The sequence below is a fragment of the Anas platyrhynchos genome, chromosome 1, assembly GCF_047663525.1.
Source record: "Anas platyrhynchos isolate ZD024472 breed Pekin duck chromosome 1, IASCAAS_PekinDuck_T2T, whole genome shotgun sequence".
Taxonomy (NCBI): domain Eukaryota; kingdom Metazoa; phylum Chordata; class Aves; order Anseriformes; family Anatidae; genus Anas; species Anas platyrhynchos.
The window spans coordinates 190,439,671-190,454,947 of NC_092587.1; the positions used below are offsets into that span (position 1 = coordinate 190,439,671).

Genomic DNA, 15,277 nt, shown 5'->3' on the forward strand with positions numbered 1-15,277 from the left:
GCACAGTGAGCTGTGCAGATACTTCCTTCAGCAAGGCGCAGGTTGCTCAGCAGTGCAGTTTTACTGAGCAGGCTTAGTGGGTTTACTCATGAACAGAGAAGCAATGTGGGGAAATACAAACATTGGCTTAGTCTTCATGTGGCCTTAGCTTTATTGGGGTGTTTTTGCCTTCCTCTGCCTCTAGCACAGAGCTTGCTAAAGGTCATTTGATCAGCGCTGTCTGCAGCGGTGTCCTCTGTGGGCACTGACAACATTACAGTTCTGGGTGATAGCTCTGTGCCAGGTTTTGGGGTCCCAGCTGTAGGTAGGGTATACTGGATGGGTCTGGTCTGTTTTTTGTGTGTAACACTTTGTTTTGTGAAACAGTCCAGCACGAGGCCGAATGCTGCTGCTCCACTGGGGATGTGGGTTCAAATGTTGCTGTGCTTCTCCTGCCGCCTCAGAGTAAGAATTCACACACTGGAAAGTATTTATACACTGGAAGGAGGATGACGACGATCTTGTGCACTTCAGTGAGGAAAAACAACCGTGAATCTTTGACAGGAGACAGAAGGGGAGGGCGGCGGCCACTCCCCTCCCTCCGCACACCGCCCAGCCTCCCGGTCCCCGAGCACCGTGACACAGCCCTAGCCCATGCCAGCGCTCGGGAAAACCCATCAGAGAGCCCCGAGCACCGCCGTTTACGGGTGTCTTTTTTTCACCCAGCAGTATTTTTGCTCAGGAAAGGGTTCCCTCAGCCTTCGCCGGCCAGCAGGGACCCGTCCCGCTGGGCGGGCTCAGGGCGGGGCGCCGCCATGTCGGCGGGCGGAGCGGCGGGGCTGCCTGCCCCAAGATGGCGGCCGCCAGCCAGGTACCGCGCGGCGCCGGCTGGGGGAGAGGGGGGCAGCTCCCCAGCGGAAAGGGGGTGGAAAAGCGTGCGCAGATCCTTGTTGTCATTACTTTTACTATTTTTAAAAATAGCTACTATTTTACTATTTTTCACGCGTCCCCAGAGCCTGTAAATTTGAGGGAAATGGGTGGAAGGTTTAGGTGCTGGCTTTCAGTGGTGAAAAAGCGGTGGGGATAGCGACGGGGATCCGCTGGCGCTTTCAGGTGTTTTGAGGCGATGCTGGAACATCCAGGTTTCCCCATGAGAATTCTTGAATTTCATTTCTCCCACGAGTTTTGATGTCTCTATATATGCAGTGTCTGCCTACGTTTGTGTTTCGGTTTCCGGGGAACAAACCCGACCCCAATCCAGACGATAAGCTTGATAAGTGGGCGCAGCGCTCCCCCCGCTGGCAGCAGCCGCTCAGCTCCGCACACAGCAGCGGCCCCCGGGTGGCTGCTAAACTTTAAATTAACCCCAGTTGTAATGTCAGACCGGTTACTGATGCTGTAACCTGAGCTGGGATTGCGGGGGAGGTTGTTTCAGTGTATTTGCTCCATGCTTTTTTGTTTTTCTACCCCTGTAGTCATGTTGGGCTTTGTAAAGTGGGTCTGAGATGCCACCAAATACAGGTATATAGTTGCTTACAATTACATACAACTGAGCGTGGTTCCTTAACTCTGGAATTATGTCAGACTGTGGGGTTTTGAGGCTGCAGAACTGACTTAATGTAACTGACAAGGCAGAGAATTCAGGCTCAGTTCAGACACAGATGGAGAGAGGGTTGTGCTGTCCCAGCGAAGGCAGGTGGTGCTGTCTGAGATGTCTTTAGGGGTTGGAGACATCTGGGTGTTGTTGACAAGCATTACACAGCATTTGGGGAAAGTCTGCAGCTTTTTGAGCAGCAGCTGCAAGGCCAGGCAGCATGGGTTGGGGCTTCTCCACCAGCTCTAAATATTTTAGTTTAGGCTTCTGAGTTGTACCTTGCTTGGCCCTTGTATTGCTTAGTTCAGAGATAGTGAAAGGATATCAAGTAGTCTTTCAGCTACGGTTTCTGTGCTAGTTTGCCAAGTATTGGGCCATGACTTCTTGGCTTTTGCTTGGAGGATGTGGGAATTTGTAAGGACCTTTTGTCTGAGGCCTGACTAAACTCAGAGTTGCTTTCCCCTGGGATTGGATGGAGTCACACAGTGTATGGAAGTGTAGATACTTTGTAAGAGGCTTGATCTGTTCAATTCCACATCCTTTTTTTCCATCTGGGTCTCTTTTGTAGAGGCTTCCCAATAGCAATCTGTGTGGTCTGGGCAAAGTAGCTACATGCTTTTCCTTCTCGACCAGATTCGCATGGTTCCACAAAGTAAACCACCCCACGTTGTTACTGTTTCTGTCACCCTATCCCATCAAATCAAAGATGTCCCTATTATACTTTCTTTTAAAGTAACTTGAGGCTGCTTATCCCCACTGTTGAGAAGATGAGAACCTGCAGATAGTCAGTCAGTGAAGTTACTGGCCTCCTTTCACCCAAGTGTGGCAAGGAAGGCTAGCAGGCCAAGCCATTTGGACCAAATATGTCAATTGGGCATCCTGTTCATGGATGAGCTTGCTGAACAAGCCTGCAAATTGGATGAATCCTGGTAAGAGTGTTTGCTAACAAATTCAAAATGAAAACTAATCTTACAGAAGGATTGGTATATATATATAACCAATTGAGATTTTCAGCCTCTACTCTTTATGTTTCTGAAGTCATAAGAAATAATGATTTCAGTAGTCTCCTTTTTCAGAAACTGTTCCCTGTTACAGTTTATCACTAGGAAGATTTTCATACATTATTTGTATGTTGCATGTTAGCATGGTTATGCTTGATTTAGCTCTGAATAAGAAATTCCAGGAACAGGCAAAAGACTCGTAGTAGTAGGATGGATTATGGTGCTTAGTAATTGATTAGTTTCTTTGTCATGCTCAGGAGTATGTTTAAATTTTATGTGGTCAGGATCTCTGTAAAAATTCAGTAATTCTATTTGGCCAGGAAGTCAGGGTTCAGACTGTTATGGCCATGCATGTACCATCTCAGAGTTGATAGTGGGAATGTGACACGGTTTCAGGATAGAACTGTTAGAGCCTGCTATGCCGGTAACCTTCTAGGTTTGCCAGAAATTGTTGTTAATTTATTTGCATGTTGTTTTAATTCATTTGAGACTGCTGTAAAATCTACACTGATTTCACTGTTCACTGTGTTAATTGATGTACACAGTTAATTGATGTACACAGTTTTCTGTTTTTTCTCATGACAAGAGTGTGATTTACTTAAGATTTGGTCTTTGAAGGTGTGCTAAATGAGGTATGGAGCATCCTGATTCCTAGTCCTTGAGCATCAGTGTGTGCAAAAAAAAGCAATCTTTGCCAAACATTCACTTGGAAGTGTTAATTATGAAAAAGGAGGCTAAACAAGAACAGTACGTTTCCAGCTTAAGTATTCTGTGAGGCACTAACTTAGAAGCTAAGATCGTACAAATCTCATGGCAGTTCCACATATTCAAGAAGAAAGAAATCAATTGAAACTATTCTGTGAAAACAGGAGGGGTGGGCAGCATAAAAACTGCGATTGAATGTAGTGATACTGTGAATAAGGAAGTGAAGGGGAAGATAAAAACTGGAAAATGAAATCGAATACCATGGCAATCTTTATAAAGATTTACTTTACATTCTTTTAATAAAGGAGTTAATCAGCAAAACTTATAAAATGGGGAAAATTGACCTATTGACTGAGGAATAGCGTAGTTTGCCGACTCAGTTTTGTCAGCCCCCAGTAGTTCGTAAAGTCTGGAATTACCTTTTGTTAAAGATATTAAACAGCACTGGTCCCAAGACAGACCCCATTAGTGTCCTAAAAATGACTTACAGGACAGGGAGGTTTGCTGTTATCTCTCTACAGCAGACCAACGTATTTCATTTTTTAGGCAAGATGCTTACTATATGCTGTTACTTTTGCTTCCCAGATCACCAACATGGAAGTTGACAGAACTGGTGAAGATCATTTGAAAGTCCGCAAAATGAAGAAGAAGATAATGAGGAAGCAGCTCAGAGCTCAGCATACGTTGATGAGACATGAGGGCATTGAGTGTGTCTCCCATGCCACACAGGTGATTGACGGTTCTGATTTTGATGGTATGAGAAAATGCTGTTTATCTGTGTTCCGTCTTTGCATACACTTTGTCTAAAATGCAGTTCTCCCCAAAAAAAAGCACTTCCTGAGATTAAAGGTTTTCTCTCCCTCTTGAGTTCAAAGCAGAAGTATACTTCATCAGTTTAATGTCTGTAGAGAGGCTTTGAAAATCGTTAGGTAAGGTTGTTTTTTTTTTGTATCTGAAACAGTAGCTCCTTGAATTGGGGAGGAGAAGACAGCAGCAAGAGAAATGTTACCTTTTTGAAGGAGATGTGCTTTTCTCCTCTTTTCTCTATGATTTCTTTTCTTCTTCTCTGGCTTTTAGCTTTTGTATCTTTTTCTTCTATACTTCTCCATCAAGTATAATTTGTCTCATCTGTTAACTCCCTGGTGAAAAAAAAATAGCATGTCTGTCTTAGAAATCTTTTCCACGTTGTTTTCTTCACCTAAATTGATTTAGGCTGTGGGAGTTGAACTGTTTGACTGACTTTCAGCTGTTAAACAGAGAACTTTCTCTTCACATGCACAAAAGGGGACATGGGGCAGTTCTGCTTCTTTCTTATGACAGTCAGTGAACTTTATCATAAGATGTTTTATTTCCTAACCTACCAGCAAACTACCCATCTGTTTGATCTGTTACTTTTTTTGCTATAGTAGAGAGTTTCAGGAGATCAGAAGTGGACCTGGCAAATACTGATGTAGCAGAAGATAAGTGGTGGGAACTTTCAGGCAGAAAGAAGAAATTAAAGAGGGTCTTACTCTCCTCTGTCAGTTGTGGGAAGCTGCTAACTTGGCTTGGAACATATTGTAGAGCTATACCACTTACTCTAGCTTTGTTCATCTTGATCCTAAAACTTCTTCCCATTCAGATACAGAAATGTATGTATATTTATATATATGCATACAATATGTACATTCGTATATAAAATGTCCATTGAGTTTGTTTAGTCCGTGACTTTGGGCTCCACCTGTCACAACAATCTTTCAGGGCAGAAGAGATGGTGTGTGCTGTTGGATTGTTGCATGTTGAAGCCAATTCTGATTCCAACACCGCCGTGCTTGTTGAGTTCTATCAACATTCATTTGTGATTATCTGGGTGACTCTTACTGTGTTACCATTAGTAGTATGACATACAACAATCATAGTAGTGATGACAGACAGTATTATATAGTAATTAACATCATGCAGCCCAAATCATGGGCTGTTCTTACCCAACATTAAATCCTCTTGAGGTACACATTGGATTTCCCCATTCTTCACTATTACCCACCAAGTGCACAGAGATCTTTGAGCAAAAGCAATCGCACGGATGGGTTCGCCTTTGCCTGAGGCAGGCATAGCCCAGACTGTCTTCCCTAGCGTGTCTTTTACGTGCACTACAGGGACTTTATCCTCTTGTACACTATGTAATAGGTTTGGGTTGGCAGATCCCCTAGTGCTGACTAACCAGGTGGCTTTTGCCAAATGTGTATTCCAATGTCTGAATGTCCCAGTAGCCATTGCCTTCAGTGGAGTCTTTAACAGTGCATTATATCACTCAATTTTTCCCAGAAGCTGGTGCACAAGAGGGGATATGATATACCCACTCAATGCCATGCTCTTTGGCCCAGGTATCTTTGAGGTTGTTTCAGAAATAAGTCTCATTGTCTGATTCAGTTCTTCCTGGGATGCCACCATCCATGAGTCAGTATAGAGATGGAGCTCTGGCCACTCTTCCTGCTCAGCAGTATTTAAAGCCAGCTGGATGGCCTTTACTTCTGCAGATTGGCTCGATTCACTTTCTCCTTCAGCAGTTTCTGCAACTTGCCTTGTAGGAATCTGTAGAGCACCCTTCCACCTCCAGTGTTTCCCCACGATATGTCAGGACTTACCAGTGAACAAGGCATATTGCTTCTCATTTTCTGGTAGATTATGATGCAGTGGGGCTTCTTCAGCATGTGTCATCTCCTTCTCTGGTGATATTCCAAAATTTTTGTCTTCTGGCCAGTCCATGATCACTTCCCAGATCCCTGGGTGACTGGAGTTTCCTATTCGATCCCATTGTGTGATCAGTGTAACTTACTCCACATAGTGTCAGCTGCATGATGTGTAGAGGGCACCCTTCCTTTGAACATCCAGCTGACCCCAACAGGCCAAAGGGATGTCCCAAGCCATACGACACCATGTTGAGCAACTAATAGGGTGGCTGGCAGGGATTGAGGGGGACTGCTGCTTGGGGAGGAGCCAGGCATTGCTCAGCAGGTGGCGAGGAACTGAGTTGTGTATCTCTTGCTTTGTACAATTTATTACTATTATCATTATTTCTTTCATTTTCTGTGCTATTAAATGGTCTTTATCGCAGCCCACAAGCATTTACTTTCTTTTCCTCTCCAATTCTCTCCCCCATCCCACTGGCAGGGTGTGTGTGAGTGAATGTGGTGCTGAGCTGCCTGCTGTGTTAAACCACAACAAACTTGTGCAGAGAGTACAGAAAATGCTTGCAGGCTTTGTGTAATAAGAGTGATTTTACTGAAATTGCCCAGTCATGAGAATGTGAACAATCTCTGTAAATGCTGATGTGGTGTAGTGAAGGTCTTTATAGGTGACCTGCCTACAGCCAGTGAGAGCACTGGTTTGAGTCTCTTCATTTCCTTTGTACACATGGGCCTCCCCTTTAGTAACATTCCAGAAAATAATAATTAGTGATATGGTCACCTTTGAAAAATGTCATCGGTATGGACAGCCTGATGTGTTGCTAACGGCAAGTGTTAACAGAGCCACTACAAAAAGCATAATCACAGCAGTATCTCAGGTGTGCTCACTGATTTAAAAAAAAATCTTTCTTGTTAATAATCTTTCTGTTCAGTTTTAAACATAATTTTCTGTCTTTTAGGGAAGTGCAACTCTACAATTTGAAACTATTGAATGCTTTGCCAGCTGCTTTCAGAAAAGGTCATAGAGCATTTATAGCATTTAAGGAAAAGATTGTGTGAAAGCTTTCTGGAAAGGTGTTGCATCGAGTCAATCTGAGTAAATTGTTGCTAGTTGTTTGGAGTTACAGGGCTCAGTCAAAACTTCAAGACTGCATCCTTATTTGTCCTTAGAAAGGGATTTAAACTTCCATGATTAGACTGAACATCCAGGTAGAGCAAATAGCTCTCTAGATGTCAAAAAAAGACTTGAATCTTTTTAAAAAGATTGTGGATTTGCGAAGTATATATGTGTGTGTGTGTATATATATATATATATATATATGTGTGTGTGTGTGTATATATATGTATATATATATGTATATATATTTATAACAGTCCTTTTTAAAGTTCTATTTTATTGTTTCTTCTAATATTTAGCAAACCAGCAATAGTATTACAAACTGCATACTCATTGAGAACTTTTACATAAATCACAATGAAGACCTAGAGTAAAGCAGTTAATTGTTTGCAAAGCACATGCAGGACAAGGAGGTGATCTGAGATAGCCAACGTGGCTTCCCCAAGGGTAAATCATGACTGACCAATCTGGTGGTGTTCTGTGATCATAAAATCATAGAATATCCTTAGTTGGAAGGGACCCATAAGGATCATCAAGTCCAACTCCTGGCACTGCACAGATCTACCCAAAAGATTAGACCATGCGACTAAGTGCACAGTCCAATTGCTTTTTAAATTCAGACAGGCTTGGTGCATTGACTATATCCCTAGGGAGCCTGTTCCAGTGTGCAGCCACCACTCCATCCCATGATGGAGTGACTGCATCACTTGACAAGGGAAGACTGAACGATGTCATACCTGGACTTTTGTAAGTCCTTGGACACGGTCCCATGTGATATCCTGGTCTCCAAATTGGAGAGAGATGGATTTGATGGGTGGAGCATGCAGTGGATAACGAGTTGGCTTGAAGGTTGCACGCAGAGAGTGGTGGTTGATGGCTCTATGTCCAGGAGGAGGCCAGTGACAAGTGGTGTCCCTCAGGGGTCTATTCTGGTACTGGTGCTGTTTAATATCTTTATTAGTGACATGGACAATGGGATAAAGTGCACCCTCAGCAAGTTTGCAGAGGACACCAAGCCGAGTGGTGCGGTTGAAGTAAGGGATGCCATCCAAAGGGACCTGGACATGCTTAAGATATGGGCCCACGTGAACCTAACGAGGTTCAACAAGTCCAAGTGCAAGGTGTTGTACCTGGGTCAGGGCAATCCCAGACACAAGCACAGACTTATGATAGGACAAGGGGTATAGTTTTAAATTATAAGAGGGGAGATTTATATTAGAGGTTAGGAGGAAGTTCTTCCCTCAGAGGGTGGTGAGGCCCTGGCACAGGTTGCCCAGAGAAGCTGTGGATGCCCCATCCCTGGAGGTGTTCAAGGCCACGCTGGATGGGGCTTTGGGCAACCTGGTCTGGTGGGAGGTGTCCCTGCCCATGGCAGGGAGGGTTGGAACTAGATGACTTTTAAGGTCCCTTCAAACCCAAACTATTCTGATGGTGCTCAAAGTAATCTGTGTTAATAAGGATGGGGCATAAATCCTTTTTGCTTAGAAAAGAAAGAAAGTGGGAATTCTCAGAAAAGAGTGATGGAGCAGAATTTAATGGTCTGTTTATAGAGGCTGCCTTTTTTTTTTTTTGTGAACCTGGTGTATGGTGTGACTGGGAATATCAGTCACTCTGTACTTAGAAAGATTCTTTGGCAAAGAAGAGAAAACTTTCATAACAACAACAAAAGAATCATAGTCTTTGAAGGATTTTTTTCTTGTTTGTTTTTGTTAGCAGTAACTGGGCTCTAGAAAAATTTTATTTTGGAAAACTCCAAAATGATTCTGAAGGTGTCACTTTTTGCATACAGAACACTTCTTACATATGCCAGTTTGAAGCTTAAGTGGTCTTATAATAGCATTTGCAAACATTTCTACCAGAATTTGTGCTAAGACAGAGGTTGTCGTAGCTTTGTATACCTACCTAATTAAAATACAAGTTTTTCGAGTGGAATATATTAAAAAGTAATCATGGGATTGCTTTGTTTTTCTTGAGAGATGATTTCTTAGTATTAGTTTTAGATCAATCAGCAGTAATCAATAACTTTAAGTTTTCTTTTATTTCTCTTCATGTAGAGCCTAGTTATTGCCAACGCTGGCCTAGGTAATGGGATGAATAGAAAACAACTTCTCAAGACAGTAGAAGAGTACGGATTGGTGGAAGCACTTCTAATGCCACCGAATAAACCATATTCCTTTGTGAAATATGGGTCAACAGAAGAAGCCAAGAAAGCCTTTGATGCCCTCAATGGAAAAGAATTAATGCTGGGAGACTCTGGCCAAAATGTTGTACTGTATAGTAATTTTGTGGAAAAAGGTATTATTTTTGTGCTTACCTATAAACTTGCACACTTCTCTTTGCTTTTGCTTCTTAGACAGTAAATATAGCTAAAAGCACACAGTATATTAAGTAGAGAAAGAGAATGAAAGCCAGAATCTAAGATTCAGCACAGAAAATAACTTTTTGTCTTTGTGTTCCATGATAGGATACTTGAATTGAACTCTTTCACTTGGAGGCATGAGGAAAAGGGTGGCCTCTTAAGTAGTTTCAAGACCATTCATTGCTGCATTTGAAGGTTTTGTAATTAAGGAGCTAAATTGGTACCCAGGGGATCTCTGAGTACTTCATTGGACTTCTTGTGTGGTGACAGTCTTGTGATCTCTATCTTAGCTCCAAGACTGAACATAGGCAGAATAAAATTTCTGCTTTTTTTCCTTTTTCTCAAACTTTTTTTTTTATGGCTGCTTATAAGCTATTTCATACAAGAATGGTTCCTCTGTCTATGAGTTCTTATAGTGTCTAGTGAAAAGACTTCTGGGTTTGTATATTCTGCCAGTGAAAAGCTTTTAAAATAAGGACATCAATTGAAGGCCTGTATACCACAGGCATTTTCTATTTTTCTAGGTTTTGTGTTATGGCTGTCTGTATTTGGTTACAAATTGCTTCCATAGACATCAAATATCAAAAAATAATAGAAAATAAGAAATCACGTTTTTTCCTGTTAGTGGTAGGTGGAATATTAGAATTACAGTGGCACTCTGCTTTTCAGCTATAAGCAGAGGTAAATCAAAATTGTAGAAAACTAAAATGCTGGTAGAATCCTGAAATGATTGGATTTTTTTTTTATCATTATTTTGACAGGAAAATCACAGGTGGTTTTGCGTTTGGGTAGTGTGGAGTCCTACGCAGTAAAATCTAAAAAGTGCTTTTTGTGATGCAAAATTTGGGCCTTACCCTGTTTCCCTGTGTCAAAAATGAATTACTCATTCACCAAATTAGATACTCCATTGTATCATTACAGCAAATATTCCTACAGCTATAATATATTCCCATACATAGCAATAATCCTATAGGGAATACCTGGTTTTATTTTCCCTACAGAGTGACAATATTCTCTTTTTCCGTACACCCTAGTTTTCTGGAAGAATGCTGTTCCTACAAACTTGCCTCCAGGCCTCACAGTCATTGAAAAGGTAGTTTCTCCAGAAGAAGAAAGGAGAATGTTGGAAAGTATTGACTGGATAGGAGATGAAGATGCTCAAAATGGTGGGTAAAACCGAAGAAATTCATACCTCGTATGATTTTATGCTGTTATTTCCTCCAGTTTCAGTTTACAAGAAAGTCTGCATGTTGATAAATGTATTGTTTGAAATCATTGTGTATTTGCTTTTGGTATTTTAGAAATTGGGTCTTATATTACAAGTCATGAACTACTGGGGCGAAGTGGTCTGAATCGATATCTTAATACAGATTTACTTGAATAAGATTGTAGTTTTTGGATGTGGCAATCTTCTAAAAAAAATTATGTCCTACTTAAAAATCTTTTTCCCTTGGAACAACACAAACGGTTATATTGACCTTAGTTAACGTATAACTTGGTGAAAGTGGAGGATCTTGCTGTATCCCTAGGTTATCAGTCAAATGCTATGCCAGAGGTCAAAGCAAGAATAAAGATGCATTAGGAGTCCAGAAAATTGGTACTCTCTACTTCCTGCATGTACAAAAGCAGGGTCAATTTGACTTTAAACAACAGTGAATGCCTGATGCAGTTACAAAAGGTAACAAGGCAGAAGAATTGTGTGCCATGAATAACAAGGGTTGCATAGATTGTTTTAGCTGTTAATTAAAGAATGTTTAGGTTTAACAGAGGTCAAATGGAACAGGGAAGCATAGCAATTTGCCTCTACTCTTTTATGTAGTCTAATGTTACTTTAAACTCGTGTCTTTTCACAGCCCAGAAGACTTTAAAGCATAGAAAAGTAAAACATTTTGGATATGAATTTCGCTATGATAACAACAACGTTGATAAAGACAAACCTTTACCTGGAGGTAAGAACTTCCCTATAATATAATAATTTGCACTGATATTTGAACCATTATATAAAGTTTTGAATCCTCACTAAGGTATAGATTTGAGATTGTAATAAAAGGAGAATCTTCACTGTATCTTAAGCACACACTGAACAGCACTTCTGTGAATGGGATCCATTCCAGACTGCTGTGAGCATTTGAAGCTTGTTTTCTAGACACTTGTGGCCAGGAATTACTGCCTTTTGTTGAGGTCAAATCAAATAATCCCAAATTTGGGGATTATAATTGTCTTTTCTTAAACTGTTATTTTATTTTTCTTTTGTTCCATAAAATGATTTTGTGTTTAAAATTGCATATTAATTTGGGGTTGCAGTGTGTATTGCAACATACGTTTATCTTGACGTGCTTGAAGCTCCAAAATTTTCCTTTGGACTGAAAGCAATCTTGAAAAGGTTTGACTAACTCTCTTATTTGGAGTTGATAGCTGTGAAGTCAGAGCAAATCAAGTGAGTCATCTTATAGTCTTAAATTTAAAAATAGTAAAATAGGGAGGTTAAACTCCTATCAAACCTGGAGGTGTTTAAGGTCATGCATGGGTACTGTGGTGCATGTAGCTTTCAACAGATGGTTTCTGGTTACTTTTGGTTCTAGCAGTGAAACTGTATATAATCATAAAAGCATTGATATTTGAGTATTTTCTAGTCTTTACAGCTAGTGCTCTTTACATGTGAGCAGAGAATAAATGGAAATACTTCACTGGGGGAAGACAAAAAATAAAAATCAATAGATTTGTGAAAGGGCTGCTATTAACATGTTTGTGGGTGTTCCATCCAACAGAATATAAATGATGTCCTCTAATAAAATAGCACACTAAAGATTCATTGAAGAACTCTTGTTCCTGTTTCAAAACCAGATTGACTTCAGCAGATTTATGTGGTGATATTTAATTCAGTAACAGACTTTTAGGGGGTAATTTTCTTTTGTTTAGTGAGCTTTCTGCAGAACTTCTGACTTTCTGCATAATAATTATTAGTTCTTGTCTGCAGCTTCCTTATTGCAGTGGTTGGTGGAAATTTTGCCCCTGATCTGATATGCTTTTACTCATATAGTGGAGAACTGGTTAGTGTTAGGTCAGAGGTTGGACTAGGTGATCTTGGAGGTCTCTTCCAACCTAGACAATTTGGTGATTCTGTGACTATATGCAGGGTTAACACAATTTGCATGTGTTAGGAGTGGGCCTGGTCTGCCTCTAAATGTGATCTTGGAGGAACGGCCTTTCTAATTGTGAGATGTCACACATACATGGTACTTGCAGATCTGACCAACAATTTTGATGTGTCTTTTAGAGTAAATTGATAGCGATTATTATTAAAGATGACCTTACATATCTATGAAGTTGTATCTGTGTATTTTGCCCAGCTATTATATTTAAATGTAAACGGAAAGGATAAAAATGTAAAAAGCTGTCTTGCTTAAAGTTTTCTTTCTGTAAATAGGTCTTCCTGAAATTTGTAGCTTGTTCTTGGAGAAGTGCTTGAAGCAGGGATATATCAAACATAAACCTGATCAACTGACTGTAAATCAGTATGAACCTGGACAAGGTAATTTTTTTTTCTTTCAAAAATGTTGAGCTTTTTACTTTAATTGAAATTCAGAAGAGAATAGCATCTAATGGGATAGGATTTAAGCATTTACTTAATGTATTTACTCTGTGACCTGAGATGTTTGATATCAAACCTTTTGTCTTCATACTGGTTTCTGAACCCAAGGAGCTTGTGTTCAGAAGTACAGTTTTTGATAACACTTACAGAAGTTGATGGTGTTCCAGAATGCAAGACCATAACATGGAAACTAAACAAAAAAGGATACAGGAATAAGCAGTTGTATTTGCTTTTGCACTTGTGTACTTCATTGCTTCCCCAAGCTTTACTTTCTCCCTGTAATGTGCATAGTCTCCAGAAAACAGCTCTTGCTGCTACTACGTGGTATAATGTTAGTAGGCTCTTAAGTATGCTGCAAGAAGTGTTCTCTTATCTGGGGAATAAGAAATTACTCAATTTCTGTAATCTTTCCCAGACTGGAGAGAAATTTGCTTCTCATCACACCTCTAGGGAATAAATCATGTGCTGTGCTTTTTGCTAAGGTCAGTTATCAAGGCTAACTATCTGGCATCCTCTAGAGTGGATATCTAATTTGTCCTTAGGAACGAAGGACAACAGCTTTTCTTTCAGAATCAATGTCTGACAGCTAATTTAGTGTGTGCCAAACAGGAGTCTGAGAAGCTGATCGCATTTGTTTATGTATCTGACGATCTGTTAAATTGTTACAGTCATGTACTCCTGGCAGGGACCTCAGGAGATTAGCAGGAATTGTAGATTTCTATCAAGAACAGAAGCAGTTTTTTTAAAAACAAACCAAGATAAAGCAATACCCTTTCTGGAGTGCAAATTGTTAGGATATAAATGAACATAGAGTGCAGCCAGGTTAATGCCTTTAGTACCTGTGTTATGAGCCAGATTCTGTCACTGGACACTAAACTTGAGATTTTAAAAAGTGAATGATGACTAAGCTGTATCTAAACTGTAGGGGGCACATTGAAGGCACATTAAATGAATTCATTTTTTAAAGCACTTTTTTCATTCAGGATCTTAATAACGTTTTAAGTTTTGGATTTATACTTGAAAGTAACCACCCACACTTGAATGCTTAGGTGACTGTTTCTTACTATGTGCTGTGTAGGTGGAGCGTAAACAGCAGGAAGGTCAGTGTGGTCTTGGTTGAATTGTTTGGGTGATGCAGAGCTGTCCTCTTGTTGCACAGTGAATTATGCTGCCTTTAGTGGGCATCTGAAAGAAGAGTTTCAGTGCTTCATACAGAAGAAAATTTATGAACAAACACAAGCAGATATGTGTCCTTGCTTTTCAAGTCTGGCTGATTTTCTATTAGACTAAATGTTGGCCTCCATAAAACAAGAGTATTGCTTTCACTGAAATGAATGAAATTCAGGTTATTTATATCTGGAGGTAAAATCTGGTGTAGAACGATGTTTTGCAGAGCTGACTGACAGTGTTAGGAAAAAATGTTTTCAGCTAAGAAATTTGATTGTGTTAAAATATGTGGCACGGGCTTCAGGGAATGGCAGTTTCTTTAATAGAAAGAAAGAAAGAAATCACTCTCCTTTTGGAAATTCTCAGATACATGTGATTACTCATACAAGCCCCAAAAGAATTACTACGTAGGGGTTAGCCCAGCAGTGGTGTGTAGATTTTTCTTGAGAACCCCAAAGCAGAGGGGCAGCGTTTGACCTTGACAGTATCTGTTTGTAGTAGTAGGTCCTAATTCTGAAGCTGAAACCCTTTGCACCTTCATTTGCTTAGCAACACAAGGGGTATTTGGGGTGATTTCTTCCTGGGGAAGAGTTTGAGGGAGAAATACATGATCATGGATGAGCTAAGGCCCAAAGACACCCAGCATAACGTCACTGTTAGTTTTAAGCCAAGAGGAGAGCATAATGATCTCAGGTGCTTGCTGCAGCAAGGTGACCAGTAGGAGTCTTCAGTGGGTGAGTGAGGTGCTCTGAACTGTCTTCTAGGTATTTCCATTGATTATAGAGAATACTTAGGTTAGCTGTGTGGTTAATATCTAATCTGGGCATGTAAATCCGATGGGCTGATCCTGTCCTAAGTTGTTTTGGAAGGCTCCTTTATAAATTTTGTTTGTTCAGCCCATTCGAAGAGGACATCCATGTAAATAGAGTTTGCTTGAAGAGATACCCTCTGTTATTATAACAACTCTTTTTTCCTTTTGTGTGCAGGAATTCCTCCTCATATTGATACACATTCTGCTTTTGAGGATGAAATAATCTCTCTCAGTTTAGGAGCTGAGGTAAACTTATATCTGTATATATTTTGATGATGCTTTACTG

At 40.4% G+C, this 15,277-nt stretch overlaps 1 protein-coding gene across 6 annotated transcripts in view; it reads left to right on the plus strand.

Moving 5' to 3' along the window:
• The first annotated feature begins 322 nt into the window (after positions 1-322).
• Positions 323-15,277, plus strand: part of ALKBH8 (alkB homolog 8, tRNA methyltransferase) — a 46,677-nt gene continuing 31,722 nt past the window's right edge. The window contains exons 1-8 of one of the 6 annotated variants that reach the window (XM_027468377.3): positions 331-850; positions 2,307-2,502; positions 3,865-4,008; positions 9,117-9,357; positions 10,456-10,587; positions 11,275-11,370; positions 12,849-12,953; positions 15,167-15,237. In XM_027468377.3, the coding sequence (XP_027324178.3) occupies positions 3,874-4,008; positions 9,117-9,357; positions 10,456-10,587; positions 11,275-11,370; positions 12,849-12,953; positions 15,167-15,237 (780 nt within the window). In that variant the 5' untranslated portion in view covers positions 331-850; positions 2,307-2,502; positions 3,865-3,873. Of the gene's footprint in view, positions 851-912; positions 1,501-2,306; positions 2,503-3,864; positions 4,034-6,904; positions 7,020-9,116; positions 9,358-10,455; positions 10,588-11,274; positions 11,371-12,848; positions 12,954-15,166; positions 15,238-15,277 lie in introns of those variants that run through there. The other 5 variants (XM_013105435.5, XM_027468357.3, XM_072032729.1 and 2 more) reach the window with 5 other exon arrangements.